General features: G+C 48.2%; 1 protein-coding gene across 1 annotated transcript in view; it reads right to left on the bottom strand.

The window, feature by feature from the left end:
- Positions 1 to 7,164: 7,164 nt before the first annotated feature.
- LOC140384914 (uncharacterized protein C11orf91 homolog) overlaps positions 7,165 to 22,688 on the bottom strand; it is a 61,583-nt gene continuing 46,059 nt past the window's right edge. Inside the window, exon 2 of the mRNA XM_072466825.1 lies at positions 7,165 to 7,771. Coding sequence (XP_072322926.1) covers positions 7,671 to 7,771 — 101 coding nt within the window. The 3' untranslated portion in view covers positions 7,165 to 7,670. The remainder of the gene's footprint in view (positions 7,772 to 22,688) is intronic.

Here is a 22,688-nt window from a genome sequence, read left to right as displayed (position 1 = left end):
TAAAACCTGATAAAAAAGCCACGATCTAGGAATGTCCTAATAACACAACTTCCTCATGACCTAGGTCCATCTGCGTCAAGGCATCATGAGGGCAGAGGTAAAAACAAAATAGGACCACGTCTTAAATCCTCTAAAGACAAACTACTGCAAATAAGCCGAGTCAGGGTCTTTCCATGACAACATGTTTGATCAGAAGTTATGACTGTATTGACATTTTTGAACAAGGTCTGTTTTTGTAAAATGATACAGCTTGTGTATAAATATTGAACGTTTTCTCCATGTCTTTGTGAGCTTGAGAAAGAATGAGCAGGTTTACCTTAACAGCTCTCTCTCTCTCTAACCTGTAGCCATCTGCATGCAGACTTTGGTCAATAAAGACAAAGTTATTTATTTCGAAACAGAGTTGTAAAGTTGTTTTCTTCACAGTCTTGAAGTAGGAAAGATTTTAAAAGACGACATCGGAATTGGTGGGGATGTGTTCACTGCTGACTGCCCAGATGACGGTCACCGAGAGATTGCCATCCTGAAAATACAGGCCATGGTTCTTTACTGAAGCAGTATTGGTTGGTCGATCTCCTTCTTCTGTAATCACTGTTGCTTGGTTGGAGCCTGATATGCCATCAATGAACACACAACGAGTGGTGAACGTAACTGAGGCTTTAATTCACTAAACAGAAAGCCTCCTGGCCTCTGATCCCGAACTGGATCAGAGGCGGAGGCTAGCCACCTTTATACATGAGCCCGAGGGGAGGAGCCACAGGCGGAGCCAGCAGGGACAAGCCCAGGCATGTAACAATACAATACAATACAGTGGTTTACCACATGGACAAGCCCAGGCATGTAACAATACAATATAATGCAGTACAGTGGTTTACCACATTCACCCCCTGTTAAAAAAACAGTCCAGCGGGGGTGAAGTGGGCTTAAAGACCAAGTCTGTCGGGGGCCTTGACCTTCCGCTGTGATCGCCTCAGTCCCGGCTGTGGTGTGGGCACCGGTGTCAAGACCTGCGCGCCCGGGAGCGTGTTGTCCTCTTCTTCACCCATTTATTGAGTCAGTTGGGGGGGGGGCGATGTATGGGCGGGGGTGGTGGTGATGGTCGCCGGTGGGCCTGCGGGTGCCAGTTCTTGAGGTAGGTGGGTAGAAGTAGGAGGGTCGGGGGTGGTGGTGATGGTCGCTGGGGAACCTGCAGGTGCCAAATCCCGAAGGGAGACTGTGTCCTGTCGCCCGTCCAGATGTGCCACGTAGGCATATTGTGGATTGGCATGGAGGAGCAGGACCTTCTCTGATTATTGGCTCCTCGCATGCTTCCGGAGGAGGACGGGCCATGGAACTGTCAGCCAGGACGGGAGCGAGACCCCGGAGGTGGACTTCCTGGGGAAGGCAAACATACGCTCATGAGGAGTCACGTTGGTGGCAGTGCACAGGAGCGACCGGATGGAGTGGAGCACATCGGAGAGGACCTCCTGCCAGCGGGTGACTGGGAGACGTCTAGACCACAGGGCCAGGAGGACGGCCTTCCAGACTGTCGCGTTCTCCGTCTCCACCTGTCTGTTGTCCCGGGGTTGTAGCTGGTCATCCTGCTGGAGGCGATGCTCTTGCTGAGCAGGAACTGACGCAACTCGTCGCTCATGAAGGAGGAACCCCGATCGCTATGGATGTAGGTGGGGAACCCGAACAAGGTGAAAAGACTGTGCAGGGCCTTGATGATGGTGGCAGAGGTCATGTCAGGGCACGGGATGGCAAAGGGGAATCTTGAGTACTCGTCGACAATGTTGAGGAAGTGCACGTTACGATCAGTGGCGGGGAGGGGCCCTTTGAAATCGACGTTGAGGCGCTCAAAGGGGTGAGAGGCCTTTACCAGGTGTGCTCTGAATGGCCGATAGAAGTGTGGTTTGCACTCCGCGCAGACCTGGCTGTCCCTGGTCATGGTCCTGACCTCCTCGATGGAATAAGGCAGGTTGTGAGCCTTGATGAATTGAAACAAGTGGGTGAACCCGGGGTGACAGAGATCATTGTGGAGGGCCCGGAGTCGGTCAACTTGTGCGCTGGCACATGTACCGCGGGATAGAGCATCTGGGGGCTCATTGAGCTTCCCCGGTCGATACAAGATATTGTAGTTGTCGGTGGAGAGCTCGATCCTCCACCTCAGAATCTTGCCATTCTTGATCTTGTGTTATTGAAAATGAAGGCTTCCGACCGTTGGTCAGTGAGGAGAGTGAATCGCCTGCCGGCCAGGTAATGCCTCCAATGTCGCACAGCTTCTACAATGGCTTGGGCTTCCTTTTCGACAGAGAAGTGTCGAATTTCAGAGGCATAGAGGGTACGGGAGAAGAAAGCCATGGGCCTGCCCGCCTGGTTGAGGGTAGCGGCCAGCGCAAAGTCCAACGCATCGCTCTCCACCTGGAACGGAATAGACTCATCCACAGCGTGCATCGCGGCTTTGGCAATATCTGCCTTGATGCAGTTGAAGGCCAGGCGGGCCTCAGCCATCAGGGGAAAAACGGTGCATTTAATAAGTGGACGGGCCTTGTCTGCATAATTAGGGACCCACTGGACATAGTAGGAGAAGAACCCCAGGCATCTCTCCAGGGCCTTGTGCCAGTGGCGGAGGGGGAGTTCCAGGACAGGGCGCATGCAGTCGGGGCCGGGCCCTAGGACTCCGTTTTCCACAACGTAGCCAAGGATGGCTAGGCGGGTTGCGCGGAAAACGCATTTTTCCTTATTGTCGGTGAGGTTCAGGAGTTTAACGGTGTGGGGGAAGTGCCGGATATTTTCGTCATGGTTCTGCTGGTCATGGCCGCAGATGGTGACATTATCTAAGTACGGGAAAGTGGCCCGCAGCCCGTACTGGTCAACCATTCAGTCCATATCCCGTTGGAAGACCGAGACCCTATTGGTGACGACGAAGGCAACCCTGAGGAAGTGGTAGAGGCGGCCATCTGCCTCAAATGCAGTGTATTGGCGGTCCTCCGGGTGGATAGTGAGCTGGTGGTACGCGGACTTCAAGTCAACTGTGGAGAAGACTCGATACTGCGCAATCTGATTGACCATGTCAGAAATGCGGGGGAGGGGATACGCATCGAGCTGCGTGTACCGGTTGATGGTCTGACTGTAGTCGATGACCATCTGGTGCTTCTCCCCAGTCTTGACGACCACCACTTGGGCTCTCCAGGGGCTGTTACTCGCCTCAATGATCCCATCTCGTAGAAGTCACAGGACCTCCGACCTGATAAAGGTCCTGTCCCGGGCACTGTATCGCCTGCTCCTAGTAGCGATGGGTTTACAGTCCGGGGTGAGGTTAGCGAGGGTGGGGCGACCTTAAGGGTCGCGGGGCTACAGACGGTGAGGGGGGGCAGGGGTCTGCCGAACTTTAAAGTAAGGCTCAGGAGATGGCACTGGAAGCCGAGTTCCAGTAATAGGGCAGCGCAGAGATGGGGAAGGACGTAGAGTTTGAAGTTAGTGTACTCTACGCCTTGTACAGTAAGGGTCGCGACACAGTACCCCCGGATTTCTACTGCATGTGATCTGGAAGCCAGGGAGATTTTCTGGCTCACGGGTAAGATTGGGTGGGAGCAGCGCCTTACCATATCTGGGTGTATGAAGCTGTTTGTGCTCCCGGAGGTCGAAAAGGCAGGCCGTCTCGTGTCCGTTGATCTGGACGGTCATCGTTGATTTTGTGAGGTGATGAGGCCGGGACTGGTCGAGCGTGATGGAGGCGAGCTTCAGAAGGTGATGGGTAGGCCGGTCGGAGGTACTGGCGGCCAGCGTACGATTGGGTGAACAGGGCTCCTGGGAGGTTGCGGAGTGGTCCCAAGTTGGCGGCCCCCATGGGTCGCGTGTGGTGGGTGGCATCAGAGATGACGTCAAAGATGGCAGCCCCCATGGGTTGCGCATGGTGGTTGAAGTACAAAATGGCGTTAAACATGGCGGCCCCCACGTGGTGGCCAAAATCGAAGATGGCGGCGAAGATGGCGGCGCCCACGAGTTGCACATGGCAGGTGGCGTGGCAGCAGGGGGTGGCCCCGGCAGGCAGCAGGCAGCGCTGCTGGGCCTAGAAGCTTTAGGGAGAGATCGGGCCTGGCAGTCTTTTGCGAAGTAGCCCTTCCTCCCACACCCGTTGCAAGTCGCGTTCCGTGCAGGGCAGCGTTGTCTGGGATGCTTACCTGGCTGCAAAAGTAGCACTTGGGGCTTGCGGTGTTGGCGGGCTGCTGCGCAGCACAGGCTTGCACCGCACCCGGGTTGGATGTTGGCGGCACCCACGAAGTCCACGGTCGTAGGTGTCGGCCTCCATGTTCTGGTAGGCCACCTGCAGCGAGTTTGAGAGCTGCACTGTCTCTGGGAGACCGAGTGCACCCCCTTCTAGCAATCGCTGGCGGATATAGTTTGATTTCATGCCTGCGACATAAGCATGCCTCACCAACAGCTCCGCGTATTGGGTAGCCGATACCACCAGGCACTTCCGGCAGAGTACCCGCAAAGCACGCAGGAATTCTGCAAGTGATTCCCAGGGCATTGTCGTCTCGTGGCCAGAAGGTGCCTAGCATACACCTCGTTCACAGACTTAACATATTGTCCCTTCAGCAGCATTATCGCCTCCATATACGAGGGGGCGTCCCTGATGAGAAGAAAGACTTGCGGCTCACCAGTGCGTGGAGGATCTGCTTCTTTTGGAGGTCGGTAAAGTCTTTGGTGAAGGATCCGAGGTACGCTTCGAAGCAGCTTAGCCAGTGCTCGAAAGTTGCATTGGCGTCGGCTGCCTGTGGGTCCAGCTCCAGGCGATCAGGCTTGAGTGATGAATTCATATTAGATGTTTAGATTTGCCATCAATGAACACATGACGAGTGGTGAACGTAACTGAGGCTTTAATACACCAAACAGAAACCTCCTGGTCTCTGATCCCGAATTGGATCAGAGGCGGAGACCAGCCACCTTTATACATGAGCCTGAGGGGAGGAGCCACAGGCAGAGCCAGCAGGGTCAAGCCCAGGCATGTAACGATACAATACAATGCAATACAGTGGTTTACCACAGAGCCTTCATTTTAAAATTCTCTGTTTGCAGCAAGAAGGTTTTCTGGCTGATTTTCAATCCACAAACATGGCTCAAATCTTTCTTAAGAGAGTTCAGAGAGGTGTTTTGGGGGGGGTAGGCAGTAACTAGCCTCATTCTGCTTCTGTTCAAGTTTAAATCCAGTATTCACACTCCCAAAAATAAAGGGCTGGCCACATGACTCCTCGCTGGTTTGATCACAGCAGTTCACAGAAACTGACTGTGAATTCCAGAATGTGGTGGTATGTATTAGGGGTAGTACGGTACCTGTGAAGCCGAGAGGTTATTGGCTAACAGGTCCCGGGTCCTGGTTGGATCTGCCGCCTGCTGGCTCCGCCCAGAAGGCGGAGTATAAGAGCTCGAGTTCTCCCAGCAGCCGCATTCTGTAACTGAGCTGCTGGGGAACAAGTCTTGCTTAATAAAGCCTCGATTAATTTAATCTCCTTTGCAGCACATCCAATCCCAAGTGACCAATAACGTCACCGCTAAACATCCCCTTTTCCCCCAGCAGTATTAATAACATCAACTGATAATAATTCTTCTCTATCAATCTAATGCCAGAATTATTTATGCCATAAACAAGGTTGCCACACTCCTTTTACTTTTAGTTGCCAATAAAAAGACTTAAATGTATTTCTAATGCAAACCCAGCGTTTTAACTTCATATAGACTCTTGTAAAGATCACGTGTAGTCATTCAGTTAATTATTGACTTATATCATTTATTATGCTTTTTACAATGCACAGCCTCTCTAAATGCACCATAGTCTTTTATTAATTAACTTTTGATAAACAGAGTAGTTTTGGAAGCAAGCCACTTCCAGATAGTTAACAGCATCAGGTGAGTAATTGTCCAGTTCTCATAATTGTGTGCCTTTTGGGAAAAATCCTCTTTGTCTGTCAAACTTCCAGAAATGTGCAGACATGCATGGTTGCGTTTAGCATCATCTTCTCTGGACAAATGTTGCCATCAGAGACGCATATTAATCATTGTCAAAAGTGCTCACATTACAAACTGACATAGGACATTTTTGGACATGTCCCATCAAGCAGACCCCACATTGATGCCGTGAAACACCTGTCAAATCAAACGTCTGCTACACTGTGTCTCTGTGAGTGTGTCACTGCTGGTACTGGTGAGGGATTTAAATAATTTGATTTTAAGGATTTTTCAATTGCTTAGTAGGCTAATTTGCAATTGGGGGGGAGAAAACAGTTGTGAAATATTTTGACCTCATGAGTGCCTCAACTGTAAAAGCTTCCCCATAAAGGTGAAAGATGGATCTTTTAGCAGCATCCCTGAGCAAAATCTGTGGAAATGCATCATCATAAAATGGATTTAGGTACTGGTAAAAAGTAGCACAAGTGGTTACAAATTGGTAATGTGGCTTGATTTTTAAATAACATCACTCTTGAATGACAGAAGTTGGATTACAGAATTCATATATTATCGAGCAGTTAAAGGATCTAAAAACTATCCAGTTGAGATAAACAAAAGACAAGGTGAATGTATGATGCAGCAAAGAGCATGAAGGTTCCTTGCAACGTCAGTCAATGGGGAACTACCAAATATCAACTGATAATTGTTTGTCTTAAAAATATCTATACTTAAATATTTACTGTAATTTTTCTTATTCATATGCATTTTCAATTCATTTGTCATCAAATAGTCTATGATGAGAACAGGGGAGGTGAGCAATTTAAAATACATAATGGGGAGGTGGTGGGGTTGCTGAAGTTGGAGGAATTTCCATGGCTTGGCTCCGTCTCCCAAGGTTTATCACATAACCAACCCACGTCACGTTGCAGGATAACTATCCCCAGACTTAGGGCAGCCAACTCTTCTAGATTGTCTGGAGTCTTCAGGAATTGAAGATTAACCTCCTGAACACTGGTAAAAACCCGAGGGGAAAATCAGAGGGGCATTTAATAACAAAGTTGTGTTTTTCTCTTTTCATTTTCTTTGACACATTTTCCTTTCTTACTTTTAAAAGAATAATATTGGAGATGGGGGTTTGGGGTGGGGGGGGGGTGGGGGGGGTGGAGGGCGGGGGGGGGTGAGGGGGTGGTGGAGGGTGGGGGGGCAGCGAGGGGGTGGTGAAGGGCGGGGGGGAGGTGGTTGGAGGCGAAAGGCCACCTAATGAAGCCTCTAGAAACATTTCCAGCCAGAGTTGGCATTGCCACCCTGACTGGATGTCAACGAACAAGATGATGGTGAGACAGATCACCTAATATTTTATCCTTAACACACGTCAACTGTGATAAAACGTTTGCTACAGCTGTTAGAGAGGGGTAGACTCCCACAGTGCTAGCACCAAGGCACATCATTCTTCTTGTTAAAAAGAGCAGCTTAGATAGTGTGTAAATAATCTCACTCTGTGGCATAGCAGAGCTGTTGGGCAGAATGGCCACACCTGAAAGGTTTTTTGTTAAGAGAATTTGACAGTTCAAACTGAAGTGAGGTACGTAGTTACAAATCAGAAAAGTAAAACGCGATGAATAATTCAGACCAAGTTGGTGCTTTGTGTGCCAACCTCTGACAGTAAGTATTTTTGATTGTAATTTGGTGGTTGCTCCCACAGGCTGTTGACATTCCCTTGTTACTGCACAAAAGAACAGCTACCATTTCTTTGCTTTCTCCCTGATCATCTGTTTCATCTTCTCCTTAGCTGCCTTGATGTCTTGCATCTTTTCATCCTTTAACATCTTCAGAAATTTATCTGTAGAGAAGCAAACGTATTTGTTATATGTAAAAGTCTTAACCATCAAAGTGAAGTCTTCACTATTGTACTTTGCAGCAACACATCACAGAAAGAACAATACCAAAATGGTGGTAATAGGTTTTTGTGAATGGAGAGAATGTGCTACCATGTGGGGCAGTGAAGGTGAATAATATACGTGCATTTGAGGAGAAGCTAGAAAGGAATAAAAGGATCGAAGTATATGTTGATAGAGTGAGATGAAGTTAAACGGGCTTACATGGAGCATAATCACCAGCAAGGACCTAAATGGCCTATTTCTGTACTGTAAAACTGATGTAATGTGTATGAGCTTCAAGTTAATTATCTTGCATTCCCTCTGATTAAATACCTTGCATGTGGTTTCATTTTACTGATGGTTCGAGGTGACACAATATTATCTTTCCAAAATGTAGCATTGAGACGCGTACTTGACGAGTCAGAAGGTTATGGGTTTAAGCTCCACTCCAGAGACTTGAGTACATAACCTAGTTGACACTTTGAGTGTAGTACTGAGGGGAGTGCTTTACTAATTGGAGGTGTTGGGTTTCAAGATGAGATGTTAAACTGGGAGGCCCTATCTGTCAGCCCTGCAAGGTAAAAGATCACACAACTTGACTCAAAGGAGAGCAGGAGAGATCTGCTGGTAATCCAGCCAACAAAAACAGATCACCCGCTCATCATTTCATTGCTGTTGGTTGTCATTTGTTCCTCCATTACGCCAGTGATTACAATTCGGAAGTATTACATTGGCTGTAAAGTGTGCTGGGACATCCCGAGTTTGTGAAAAGCATTATATAAGTGCATGTAAGTCTTTCTTTCTAAATTATCATGGGCCTATACTGCTGATTTTTTAAACTTGAAATGAATCTATGAATATTTTTCCTTAGCAACGATCCCCCGGTCAAAGTGGCACAGTAGATTGGTGAACTAACAAAATGGAAGTATTTCCAATCTTACTTGCTTGAGGGGCAAGCAGTAGTCAAATTACCCAGAGACGTCCCGTCACCATGTCTGCAAAGCAACATCATAAAGCTTTTCAAAAAGCAATTTCACAAGAGGTAAAACTAGGGTATTGGGGATAATATATTAGTAAGGATTGAGGATTGGTTAATGGACAGAAATTAGAGGGTCGGAATAAATGGATTTTTGGACAAGAAGTTTCACTTTAGTTGTATAGGGCCCTGGCGAAACTAAACCTGGCATACTTTATTTGGTTTTGGTCTCCTTACCTAAAGAAGGACAAACTTGCATTACAGGAGTGCAGCAAAGATCTAGGGATGAGGCGCTTCTCTTGTGAGGGAAGGTTGAGTAGAAAGAGTTTACATTTCTCATAAGAGAATGAGAGGTCATCGCACAGAAATGTTTAAATTGCTTCGAGGGCTTGATAGAGGCAATGATGGAGGAATGTTTTCTCTGTCTGGAGAACCTAGAACTAGGGGTCACAGTGTAGCCATCTGGGGTGGCCACTTCCAGTATACAAAATGGACACTCGCAGAGCTTATAGGGAAAATGGACAATACAAAGCAACAAGCAGGCACAGAGCCTGAATGTATATTTGGAAGGCAGTCTGCAGACGGAACCGAAACTCTGGGTCGATTTACATATTGAGGGCCCATCTCCGGGAAACAAAGAACGAGTGCTCAGGTAGCCGATACTGTCCCAGACATTCCGGCGCCACTACCCCAACCAGAAGACACAAACAAAGCTAGGCCAATGGCCTCCTAGGACATGCCCAGCTATCAAGGCACCCGCCCCTTTATTGGCTTAGATCGATGACAATGATCAAGAAGCTGCCCAATTAATTGGGACCAAGTTTAAGGCCCGCCTAAAAGCACGCAAAGCCCCTCCCAAGTATAAGAAGGAACCCCTGTGAAAGGTTCACTCTCTTGGATTCGGCTCTCAAGCGGAGAGACCCTTCCACCAGCACCACCAGAAGCAAGAAAGTTCAAGTTCAACGCTCGCTACCAGATGAGTACCTTAGCTGTAGTCCTGTTACCTCTTCGAACCCAACAGGCCCAGATCCGAACAACGGCCATTGTTCCTCTGACCTAAGTGGGCACCCGAAGTTAAGTATATGTGTTAGCGATATAGTTTAGCCTGTAGTGTTATTGTCATGAGTAAATCATACTGTGTGTAAATAAATTAGTATTGACTTTGAACTAACTAACTGGTGTATTGGTTCTTTGATCGGTATTCAGGTTGAACCTTGTGGCGGTATTGAGAGATACTGGTGACTCTGAAAGTATACTCATAATTAGGATGAAGAAATACGACCTTATTATCCATCATATTTATAGCAAGTAAACAGAACAATATTTCTGGCGACATCTGACGGGACTCGACCTAGAAGTGGCTTTGTCACGACGAGAGAACCCAAATTTGAATTAGAAACCCAATGGGAAAAAGTAAAAACCACAAGCGTAAGACCAATATCGATCAAATCTCCAAGATTCGGAAGTGAGTTATTTGCATACATACGAACAAGGGATATAAGGTAAACTTGATAGATTTTGTTGCGTAAAACTGTCGGGAGTTTTGTAGACCGGAAAATAGCGTAAGCCGTACCCGTGTTTGCATCACCGTTTTGTTCCCCCCTGTTCCAAATTCGGTAGAAACCCATAGGTAACAGTAGAGATGGCAATGAAGGCAATGGAACGCCTTATGAACCCCCAGGAATTCGAGGTCGCAGCGACTAATAGAGCAGGGCAGTGTCCCATATGGGAAGAGGAAATTCAGAAATATCTAAAAGGGAAAGGATGGCCCCTTTGGAGTGAAATTTGCGCAAATGACGAAACAGGTTCCAGGAGTACAGGACATACTTGGTGGGAGAACCTGACCGAGATTCATAAGAAAAGCTTAGGAAAAGTTCATAAGCCAATAGCAATCGTGTCCTACTTGGCACATTTGCGAGGCACAGAGGAGGTCGTGAGGACGGTCCGCAGAGAGATTGAAGATAGAGAGAAGAATAGTGAGGGAGACGTTAGCGAGTGCGAAAATGTTAACAGGCAACTTAGAGAGCAGTTGACTTCCGGTTGCGGCTATGCGGAGCTAAGTCACACGTTCGGCAGCTCCCACTAGAAACTGACTTTTTGGCTCTTTTTAGGGCCCCCAGAGGCATTTGTTTGACGGTTCCCAGTGTGGGAAGGTGATAGTAACATTTCCCCGGCACTGTATGGATTGGACCAGGAGTGGAGCGGTGAAAAAAGTAGTTTTGGAGCAGCGAAAAGTGCGAGGGAGGAAAATCAAGATGGCGGCGGGTGGAGACCAGGCAGCGTGGGCGCAGTGGTCGCAGGAACAGCAGGAGTTTCTCCAGCGCTGCTTCACGGAATAGAAGGCAGAGCTGTTGGAGCCGATGAAGGCTTTGATAGACAAGCTGCTCGAGACCCAGAAGGCCCAAGCGGCGGCGATCCGGGAGGTGCGGCAAAAGGCCTCGGAGAACGAGGACGAGATATTCGGCCTGGCAGTGAAGGTAGAGGCGCATAAGGCGATGCATAAGAAATGGCAGGAGAAGTTCAAGGACATGGAGAATCGGTCGAGGAGGAAGAATCTGCGGATTCTGGGTCTCCCGGAGGGAGTGGAGGGGTCGGATGTTGGAGCATACGTGGTCACGATGCTGATCACGTTGATGGGCGTGGGGGCCTTCCCAGGGCCCCTGAGGCTGGAGGGGGCTCCCCGAATCCTGGCGAGGAGGCCCAAGCCCAACGAGCAGCCGCGGGCGATGCTGGTGCGGTTCCACCGCTTTGTGGACTAGGTGTGTGTCCTAAGGTGGGCAAAGAAGGAGCGAAGCAGCAGGTGGGAGAACGCAGAGGTCCGGATATACCAGGACTGGAGCGCGGAGGTGGCCAAGAAGAGGGCCGAGTACAATCGGGCTAAGGCGGCTCTGCATCGAAAGGGGTGAAATTTGGAATGTTGCAGCCAACGCGACTGTGGGTCACTTTCAAGGACCGCCACCACTACTTCAAGGAGGCGGTGGACCTTTATCCAGGCCGTAAAGTTGGACTCGGATTGAGGGTCGGTTGTGAGGGGATGTCGAGAGGGGATTGATGTGATTGTTGAGTTTTGGGGGGATGTTCTGTTCTGTTTGGCACTGTTTCTTTTGGGTGCTGGGTAGGGTAGGGTGCTGGGTAGGGGAGATAGACGAGGGTATGTGGGCGGACACCTTGGGTAGGGTAAATTCTTCCTCCTCTTGCGCCAGGCTTAGCCTGATACATATTAAGGTTCTGCACAGGGCGCACATGACTGGGGCAAGGCTGAGTCGTTTTTTTGGAGTGGAGGGCAGGTGTGTGAGGTGTTCGGGGAGCCCAGCAAATCATGCCCACATGTTTTGGGCGTGCCCAGCGCTAGATGGGTTCTGGAGGGGCGTTGCGAGGGCGGTGTCTAAGGTGGTAAACACCCGAGTTAAGCCGATTTGGGGGCTCGCACTATTTGGGGTATTGGACGATCCGGGAGTGCAGGAGGCGAAAGAGGCCAGTATTCTGGCCTTTGCGTCCCTGGTAGCCCGGTGGAGGATTCTGCTACAGTGGAAGGATGCGAGGCCCCCAAGCGTGGAAGCCTGGATCAGCGACATGGCAGTGTTCATTAAATTGGAGAGGGTAAAATTTGCCTTAAGAGGATCTGTGCAAGGGTTCTTCAGGCGGTGGCAACCATTCCTAGACTTTCTAGTGGAGCGTTAGGAGGTGGTCAGCAGCAGCAGCAACCCGGCGGGGGGGGGGGTACTTTGTGTTTACTACTGTGTTTGTTATCGTTTAATGGGGGCTTGTATATTGGGGGAATACGTGACAGAGCTATAAGATGTTTATTTATGTGTTCTTTGTTTTTTCTCATTTCTGTAAGGGGGAGGGTTGTTGAAAATATGTAAAAATTTGAATTAAAATATTTTTTTAAAACTTAGAGAGCAGTTAGCGGCGAGGGACAAGGAGATGGCTGATGTCAAAAGGGCACACCAATCTTGTCTCGCTCACCTAAGCAGCTTTCAGTCACAATATGATAAGGCCTACCAAGACATGCGACGTGCGGCGTTGGTACGAGAAGAGACAGAACACCAAGTCGAGCAATTAAAGAAACAATGGGACGATTTAAAAGCAGCCCTCCGAGCACTCCACAGTTCCACAACGGATCAAAGGCAGAGTTCGGTAGACCACGCCAAATGCCGAAAGCAAATTGCCGACCTGCAATCCCTGCTTTCTGTACAAAATGGTTTCCAGAATACATTTGGACCCCAGTTAGATCAGTAAAATGGCCCCGATTGGCAGGAGTTAAATGAAACTGCCCACCGCTATGTACATGGAACATGTACTCAGGACAAACCTCAGAAAAGAAAAGCACCCACCCCCGACCGCACAGGGAGTGCACAATCCCATGAACCCTGTCACCACACAGCGCAGGGCCATAACAAACGGAGACCCCGATTTTCTGTACACCACCCCATTAACCGTCACCCAATTAAGGGACGCGTGCGACAAAATAACACCGTTCCAACCCACATCAGACCCGCACCATTATTTTGCAAAGGTTAAACAACAGGGGACCATGTACAGCCTGGATGAAAAAGAGGAAGTGAAGCTCACAGTTTTGAGCCTCGACTCCTCAGTCGTGGCAGCCCTTCCCGATCCACAAAATGTAGGAGGAGGCACCCTCCAAGAAATGCATGCAGTGATCCTAGAGGCAATCGGCTACAATAAGGGAAATCCCATAGAAGGCCTCAATAAATGTAGGTAGAAAAAGACCAAGCACCCAACAGCGTTTGCTGGACGCCTTTGGACTCATTTCACAGCAGTATTTGGAGAGTTAGCCCGCGCCCATTTGACACCAGAGAATATGGCCAAATGAACTTGAATCCTAGTCTCCCACGCAACTGAAGCAGGACAGAGAGCTTGCGCTAATTATGACCCCTCAGAAGATACCCACAATGAGAAATGGGTACTAAAGAGATTATCCCGAGCTTGGGAACAGGTCCTTCAGGGAAAGTCAGATTACGGAAAAGCAGATGAAGAGCAGGCAGATGCTAACATGCATCCGGTCAGGACACATCAGAACCACGCATGGGTAAACGAGGGAAGAAACAGCCCACAGCAGCCTAAATCCCAAGAGTGCAACAATTGTGGACAGTTAGGACATTATGCCCGAGAGTGCAATGCGCCCCAGAAACAGCAGCAAAACCAGCAGGCAAATACCCTGAATAAGAATAGAGCCAAGCCCATTCATAGTGTTAGCGCCCGTTCCAAGAACGCAGACATGAGTGTCACTGATTGACGATGTTCGGACTCCCCAACTTGGGTCTGCGACACCCTTTGGGACAAGTTCGGAAGGCCGATAGTAGCAGGCACAGTCCGGGGACACCCCGTAGAATTTCTTTGGGACACAGGAGGGTCCCGCACCACGCTAAATTCCTCCACAATGTTCCAACGAGACACATGGCCCACCACAGACACCATTACCCTCAGCGGTTTCACAGGACACTTGCAGCAGGGACACATTAAGCGACCAAGGCAGGCCAGCAGCATGGTTCAATTCCCATACCAGCCTCCCCGAACAGGCGCCGGAATGTGGCGACTAGGGGCTTTTCACAGTAACTTCATTGAAGCCTACTCGTGACAATAAGCGATTTTCATTTCATTCATTACAGCCCCTGTAGCGATTCAGATAGAAAACATTAAAACCAAACACCCCGTCGTTCTCGTAGATCTATCCCAGAACACATTTTGGGGATAGACTTTATGAGCTCCCACAATCTTTCGTTCGACCCCGTAAATAAATGTGTGTGGAGAATGGCAAAGGCAGCATGAGCCCCCGCCACGCTCACAGTTGGAGACTACGCACACAGGATTAGCGCAGTGGGAGACTTCTGGTTTGATCCATGAGCCATTAGTCAGGACAAAGACGTTAGAGACGTTTTGCAGAGACACAAAGCTTCTTTTGCCCAGCAAAAGCACGACTGCGGCAAGATAGCAGGTTTAGTCAACATTACAGGACCCGACCCCAAACCCCCAAAACAGTACGGTTTTCCCCAACAAACAGAGGGAGAAATTGCAAAGGTCATCCAAAATTTACTTGACCAAGGTGTACTTCATTCAGTAACCTCAACGAACAATGGCCCAATTTGGCCCATCAGGAAACCCAATGGATCATGGCGACTGACCATCGATTATAGGGAACTAAACAAAGTAACCCCATTAGCAGCCCCCACCGTAGCCACAAGTCCCGAGACAATGTTAAAGCAGGGACTTCAGTCAAAATCTTTTGCGGTTTTGGACATCAGCAATGGCCTTTGGTCCATTCCATTGGATAAAGCATGCCAATACAAATTTGCTTTCACCTAACAGGGAAGGCAATACACGTGGATGTGCCTACCACAAGGCTTCCACAACTCCCCCTTCATTTTCCACCGACAGCTGGTGAATGGATTAGCTAAATTTTCCCGACCCGATTGCCTTGTCCAGTATGTAGATGACTTGCTTCTACAGACAGACACTAAGGGAGAGCACATTTCGCTTCTCACCGAATTATTAGGACTCCTTCACAAAATCGGATGTAAGGTTAACCCCAAAAAGGCCCAGATTCTCCAAGAAAAGGTCATTTATTTAGGCACAGTGATCACCCATGGCAAACGCGAGATCGAGCAGAAACGCATTGACTCCATTGTCAAATTACCCTTGCCCCATAATGTCACAGTCCTCCGGTCATTTCTAGGACTGGTTGGCTACTGCAGGAACCACATCGATGGTTTTGCCACAAAGGCAGCCCTTCTTTCCGAACTCTTAAAAAAGCAAGCCCCGTGGGAATGGCTTCCACAGCACACGAATGCCATGGCTGCATTAAAACGAGCCCTCAGCACAGCTCTCGCATTACAGGTCCCAGACCCACTCTCCCCATACACAATTGAGGTTGCAACCATCGACCGAATACTTTCGGCCGTGCTCCTCCAAGAAAGACACGATCGTTTAGGCCCCGTAGCATATGCCTCACGAGTTCTCGATCCAGTAGAGCAAGGATTTTCTGCCTGCGAAAGGCACTTGCTCCCAGTTTTTTGGGCTGTTCAGTACTTTGCGTACATAACAGGACTCAACCCCATCACCATTTTAACAGAGCACATCCCAACCCAACTTCTACTAGACGGTAGACTAAAGGACGGCACAGTCAGCCAAATTCGCGCCGCACGATGGACCCTACTCCTACAAGGACGGGACATTACAGTTAAAAGGACTAAGACACACACTTTTCTAGCAGATAATTTACAGTATGCAGGCACTCACATGAGTGTGAGATCATTACCACCAGGCACAACACAGGACCCTTTGTACCCAAATCAGCTCCCCCGAAACCAGGTACTACACTCCAGAGATCCCAGCCCACAGCCGCAGACGCACCTCTTAAGATTTATGTGGATTGCTCCTCCACAGTTTTAAACGGTAAACGAATCACTGGTTGTGGCATTTATGTAGAGGACACACAGGGACGCGTGTTAGAGAAGATATCATTGGGAAATTGCCTGGACATCTAGGTTCGCAGGCAGCAGAATAAGCAGCCGTAGCGTATATTGTAGAGCACCCCGACTCGTTCCCAACCCCAGCTGACATATACTCCGACAGCCTATATGTCTGTAATAGTTTAACATAATTCCTACCCCTGTGGGAATCTAGAGGTTTTGTTTCCGCGGATGCAAAACCCCTACCCTCAGCCCCATTACTCCAGCATATTCTCAGGTGAACAAAAGATCGTAAATATGGTATCATTAAAGTCTGTAGCCACCATTGTTCTTCCCCCCTGTAATGTTAAGGCAGACGCCCTAGCAAAGGTAAGTTCCAGACACAGTCACTTTTGGAATCCCCATGAGAAGGCCCCAGTACACGCGGTCCAGGTCTCACAGACCAATATCCAAGATTTAGCTCAAGCCCAGAAGGGAGACGAAAAGCTCAGGGAAGTTTTAAAAGGTAACTTCCCAGCCCCCTACGATAAGTACAGATACACTTTCACGACACGCAACAGCATAATTTTAAAGGATGGTATTTATGTGGTCCTCACCCAAGACAGAAACCAAATTATTTGGCAATTCCATGACAACCATGGAGATAGATGCAACCCTTGCCCACCTCAGGCCTCTCTGCTGGTGGCCCGATTTGAAATCCAATGTAATGCATTACATTGAAAATTGTTTAATTTGCGCCCAGAAGAATCCAGACAGGTATGCGAGGAAAGGTCAGCTCAGTCACACCGCCCTGTTAATGGCCCCTGGACGAATTTACAGATTGATTACATAGGTCCCCTACCCCCCTGCAAGAATGGTTTTAAGTATGTGTTGGTAGTAATCGACCCCTTCATGAAATGGGTGGAAGCTTTTCCATCTAGAACTAACACGGCTAAAACGACAGCCAAGATCCTAACGCAGCACATCTTTACAAGATGGGGACTTCCCCGTAGCATAGTCAGACCAAGGCTCACTTTTCACAGGACGCGTCATGAAACATGTCCTCACAATTTTCGGCATCCGACAAAAATTCCATATTGCCTCTCACCCCCAATCAAGTGGAATAGTGGAGCGAATGAATAGAACCCTCAAGGCAACCCTCAGGAAAATGGTGCAACAGCACAATACCACATGGGACACAGTTCTCCCCTTCGCACTAATGTTCATAAGGAACACGGTATCCACTTCGACCAGATACACCCCCCACATCCTCATGACCGGATGACCCATGAAGGGAACAGAATACTTGTTCGGGCTTGATTTGGCCAGCCCCACAGTCACCGCCCTCACCCATGAGAAAGCAGTACAGCAGATTCTCAATAAATTAAAGCAGCCCAGCTCACCGCAGCTGTTAGGCTTGGTACACAAAAGCAGCAAAGTAAAGTATGCTTTGACAAAACAGTACACACCACGGAATTTTCAGTAGGGCAGCAGATCATGCTCTCCCTGTACAACCCAGTTAATTTCTTTCCCCCAAATTCGTAGGACCCTACTTCATTTCAGATAAAGTCAGCCCCTCTGTATATAAGATCACTTATCCTAACGGCAAGTCAGGATGGTTTCACACAAACCAGCTTAAGGCTTATGGCACACAGAGCAACCACTCACACCACATCTCACTCGCAGCAGCAGACGAACACGCCCCACCCATGGACGACCTATTCCTACCCTCCCCCAACCAATCCAGCCCATCATCGGACACCACTTCGACTCCACCCCCAGAGGCACAACTCCGCCTCTCCCTTCATTCGACCAGTACCGACACCGACAGCGACAGCGATAGCACTGAAACATTAGACCCCATGGAACCGCCACACAATTTCAATTCTGCACCAGGCCCCACTCCCAGCGACTCCGAACAAGATTCGTTCGACCCCTTTGAGACCACTTACATAAAAGCCCCTGAACCAGACCCACCGCCCGATGACTATGGATTGCCCCCTACCACCTCCAACCTAGACACTAAACATTGGCACCGTGACAATTCCTACAGACTCATCCGTAATGGTGGCATGGACCCCACATCGCCCCAAGCAGCCTTGGCACAGCTACTCCAGTCACGAGTGTGGCAACCGGGAGAAGATGATGACTCAGAGTCTGACTCCCACCAGACGAGCCCCTTTGCAACTCTTTTCACTATAGAGCAATGAGGTGTCCAGATGATGGTAAAAAGGAACTAATTGAGATCTACGGTGTCCTTCTTTTCTGATGGAGCCTGCCCAATTTTGTTATTTTAGTTTGCTCTTTTTTTAATTGTTGAATGTTGTTTGTGTATGACCCTCTGATAAAGTTTATTCATGGCACCACGCAAAATTTTGATACAGTCATAACTACTCTTCTGATTCGATGGCAATCATAAGAGGCAGTTTTTCCACGATGAACACAAATTCTTTCCGTTCTTGTCCGGTCACCCAGGCAGTGGAGTAACGGCACTGGTCCCCGCCCTGCCTGAGGACCCCCATCTGGTCAGCTACGCTCGGGTAGTGCACCTACGGCACTGGTCACCGTCCTACCCGGGGATTCCACCCATTCTTGCCCTGCCGCGGCCATACGCACCCCATTCGGTGTTTTGGTTCGAAACTCTTTTAGTCTGTGGTTTAAAGAATGCTCTTTGCCACATGTTTTGTTTGTTTTCCGGCAACCCTTAGGTTGCTCTCCCATATGCTATTTACATCCTCAAACACCTGGATGGAACACTTTGCTGCTGGACGGAGAAATTGTCCGCCCACTCACCGCATCGATCCCACAGGCTACGAGACTGCTCGCGCTGTGACAGTATTTTCCTTTTTGGATGTCTTGTCCCACAAAATATTTGGTATTAAATAAAAAAGTGAGGGAGTCACAAATGGTGACAATTCTAGTGGGCAATTGATAATAAAAGGTCAGACAGACAGACATACGAGATCTTAAACAAGGTAATAACAGATATTATGCCTGTGTCCACAGGAAATCCAGGACAACAGAAGACAAAGGAAGACCAAGAAGGAAAAAGAGAACATGAAGACAGACATCATGATCTACATTTGGATCTTCGTGGGATCACTACAGTTGCGTGCGGACGTGACCCCCCTGACCCCTACCCCACAGGCCGTGAATGTTTCCCATCCCTGCCACACACCACACCCAGAGACAGCCACTGATACACCAACCTGTTGTGACAACTTTATAAAATGGTATTCCCTGTCCTACATCGTGGAAGCACTGTTATTCATAGCAATACTCTGCAGTGTCATCCAGACACTGAGACTTTGGAAATGGCGAAGGAAAGCCTCCCGCACTCCAGTACATACACTCAGACCGCCTATTTTCGGACTCCAGCAAACCCACCACTCTCTCTAAGTAAATAAAGTGCATCGACTAATTTTTTGTTTGTTCTAATAAAAGAAAAATGTGAAATTCTGTACTTGACCGCCAAGATACAGAGAAATGTAATGCTGCTATTATATAGTTTATTCTGTTTGTAAATTCTTTTGATTGACTCAGGATAGTTTAGAGAAGGATAGTTAGAGGTTCCCGTGTTTTAAATGATAAAGAAATGTAATGCATGCTTGAAAGTCATAGCGCCCCTTAGGGTTTTATAATAATGTGATGTACATAAAGCAATTTAGGTAAAGGTTCCAATCCATAGGACAGAGTAGGATAGAACCTGTCCTTGATTGCGGGTGCTCGACATAGGCAGAGAACAAAGAAGATCCAGTAATATGATCCTTCACGCTTCGCGTTGAGGATCACAAGGAGGGAGTGTAGCCATCTGGGATGGCCACTTCCAGTATACAAAATGGACACTTGCAGAGCCTATATGGGAAAAATGAACAATACAAAGCAACAAGCAGGCACCGAGCCTGAATGTATATTTGGAAGGCAGTCAGCAGACGGAATCGAAACTCTGGGTCGATTTACATATTGATGGCCCGTCTCTGGGAAACAAAGAACATGTGTTCAGGTAGCCGATACTGTCTCAGACATTCCGGCGCCACTACCCCAACGAGAAGACACAAACAAAGCTAGGCCAATGGCCACCTAGGACACGCCCAGCCATCAAGGCACCTGCCCCTTTATTGGCTTAGATCGATGACAACGATCAAGAAGCTGCCCAATTAATTGGGACCAAGTTTAAGGCCTGCCTAAAAGCGTGCGAAGCCCCTCCAAGTATAAGAAGGAACCCCCGCGAATGGTTCACTCTCTTGGATTCGGCTCTCAAGCGGAGAGACCCTTCCACCAGCATCACCAGAAGCAAGTAAGTTCAAGTTCAACGCTCGCTAGCAGACGGACGACCTTAGCTGTACTCCTGTTACCTCTTCAAACCCAACAGGCCCAGATCCGAACAACGGCCATTGTTCCTCTGACCTAAGTGGGCACCCGAAGTAAAGTATAGGTGTTAGTGATAGATATAGTTTAGCCTGTAGTGTTATTGTGCATGAGTAAATCATACTGTGTGTAAATAAAGTAGTATTGACTTTGAACTAAGTAACTGGTGTATTGGCTCTTTGATCGGTATTCGGGCTGAACCTTGTGCCGGTATCGAGAGATACCTGGCGACTCTGAAAGTATACTCATAATTAGGATTAAGAAAGGCGACCATATTAACGGTCATATTTATAGGAAGTAAACAGAGCAACAACAGTCTTAGATAAAGGGGTTAGTCATGTTGGTCTAAAATCTCAGTTTTAAAATTAATTGTTCTAGCATCAACTGCGGATTACAGATGAGAGTTCTAAACTTCTACCACCTTTTGCGAAAATAAGTTTTTCCTAATTTCACTCATGAAAGATCTGGCTCTAATTTTTAGACTCTGGGCAGAATTCTAAGGAATGTTCATCACCTTGAGAGTAATGCGCAACTCCACCTTTCAGAAGCCCACTGTCATTGAACGCTCATTAGAGCATTTATTGGCAGTGGGCAAGGCTTCCGTGCTGCAGGAGATGAATTTCCACTGCCTGGACTGATCAGGGGGTGCACTGCAATGGCCTCCAGAGTGCATGTTGTTTATCATCATGGTCTGCTGCATCCTGCACAATCTGGCACTGGAAAGGTGGCACCAACTGGGGATGAGGCCTCAGAGGAAGACTCTACTAGGATCTGATGAGGACGAGGAGGCATACTTGAGGAACCTTCAGAGAGGAAGGTACACCAGGGATGCCTTTGTTCAATGAACCTTCAGCTAGGCTGCCAAGGCACAACTTCGATCTCATTGCAAGGGTGCCACCTCCTTCACACACACACATCCCATCACCACAATATCGCATCATAATCTCTGTAATAGTTTGTTGTTAGGTGAACTTTCAACTCTGTTGTCCAGTTCCCCCACAAGAGACCAAACAAAATGTGGAGTTCTCTTCAATATCTTTATTCAAGCTACAGCAGGGTAGCCTATCTTCACAAGTTGGTTACAGAACTCACCGATCGTTTGCATATAGCCATTCAGAATTAAAATTGGTTCTGAGGTAATCGATACCCAATTGAAGTTAATGATTCTGATTCCACAAGGCAAACCACGTATATAAAATTAACCAATTACATTCTCTATTTGTCTACTTAATTATAACATCCAATCATCACACAGGAACATACACACAGTTGGGCTATCCTACGTTGGTCAAACATAACAGGACACATATGCAAGTCCTTGACTTGTTATCATCTATTTATATATACTTGTGATCAGACAAAGTTCCTCTCTTTGCCAGTTGTTCCTGATTTTCTGCAGTTTTGTTTCTGCATTACTTTTAACCCCTTTATTCACCTTTCACCTCTGCCATCTATCATATGGCACTAATGAGGCCTGGACCAATGGAAAACATGAAAAACACTCAGGGCATTGAAACAAAATCTTGATTTATATCTTTACCAGCGTTGTAAACGAGGAACATAATATAATATGGTTGCTACTGTCACACGCAATCAGTACACAACACTGATGAAATGAAAGAATGCCACCCGTGATAATTCCATCCTGTGCTCACAGTGCCAGGCAGCACGATAGCATAGTGGTTAGCACTATGGCTTCACAATGCCAGGGTCGCAGGTTTGATTCCCGGCTTGGGTCACTGTCTGTGCGGAGTCTGCACGTTCTCCCCGTGTCTGCGTGGGTTTCCTCCGGGTACTCCGGTTTCCTTCCACAAGTCCCGAAAGACATTCTGAATTCTCCCTTTGTGTACCCAAACAGGCGCCGGAATGTGACGACTAGGGGCTTTTCACAGTAACTTTAATGTAAGCCTAATTGTGACAATATAGATTATTATTATTACAAAACATAGGCTTGCCAGTGTTACATCTTTGGTGCCTCCCCCGCCCCCCCCCCCCCCCCCCCCTCCCCCCCTCTTGCTGGCAGTGGCATTGGAGGCAGATTGCTGACGTTGTTAGAAGGACGAAGAAGTTTCCGGCCTACTTTGGAGTGCCGTGAAAGGAGTCCACTGATATGACAGGGCGAAG

Source organism: Scyliorhinus torazame, chromosome 10 (assembly GCF_047496885.1).
Source record: "Scyliorhinus torazame isolate Kashiwa2021f chromosome 10, sScyTor2.1, whole genome shotgun sequence".
Classification (NCBI taxonomy): domain Eukaryota; kingdom Metazoa; phylum Chordata; class Chondrichthyes; order Carcharhiniformes; family Scyliorhinidae; genus Scyliorhinus; species Scyliorhinus torazame.
This window is presented reverse-complemented; position numbering and strand designations above follow the sequence as displayed.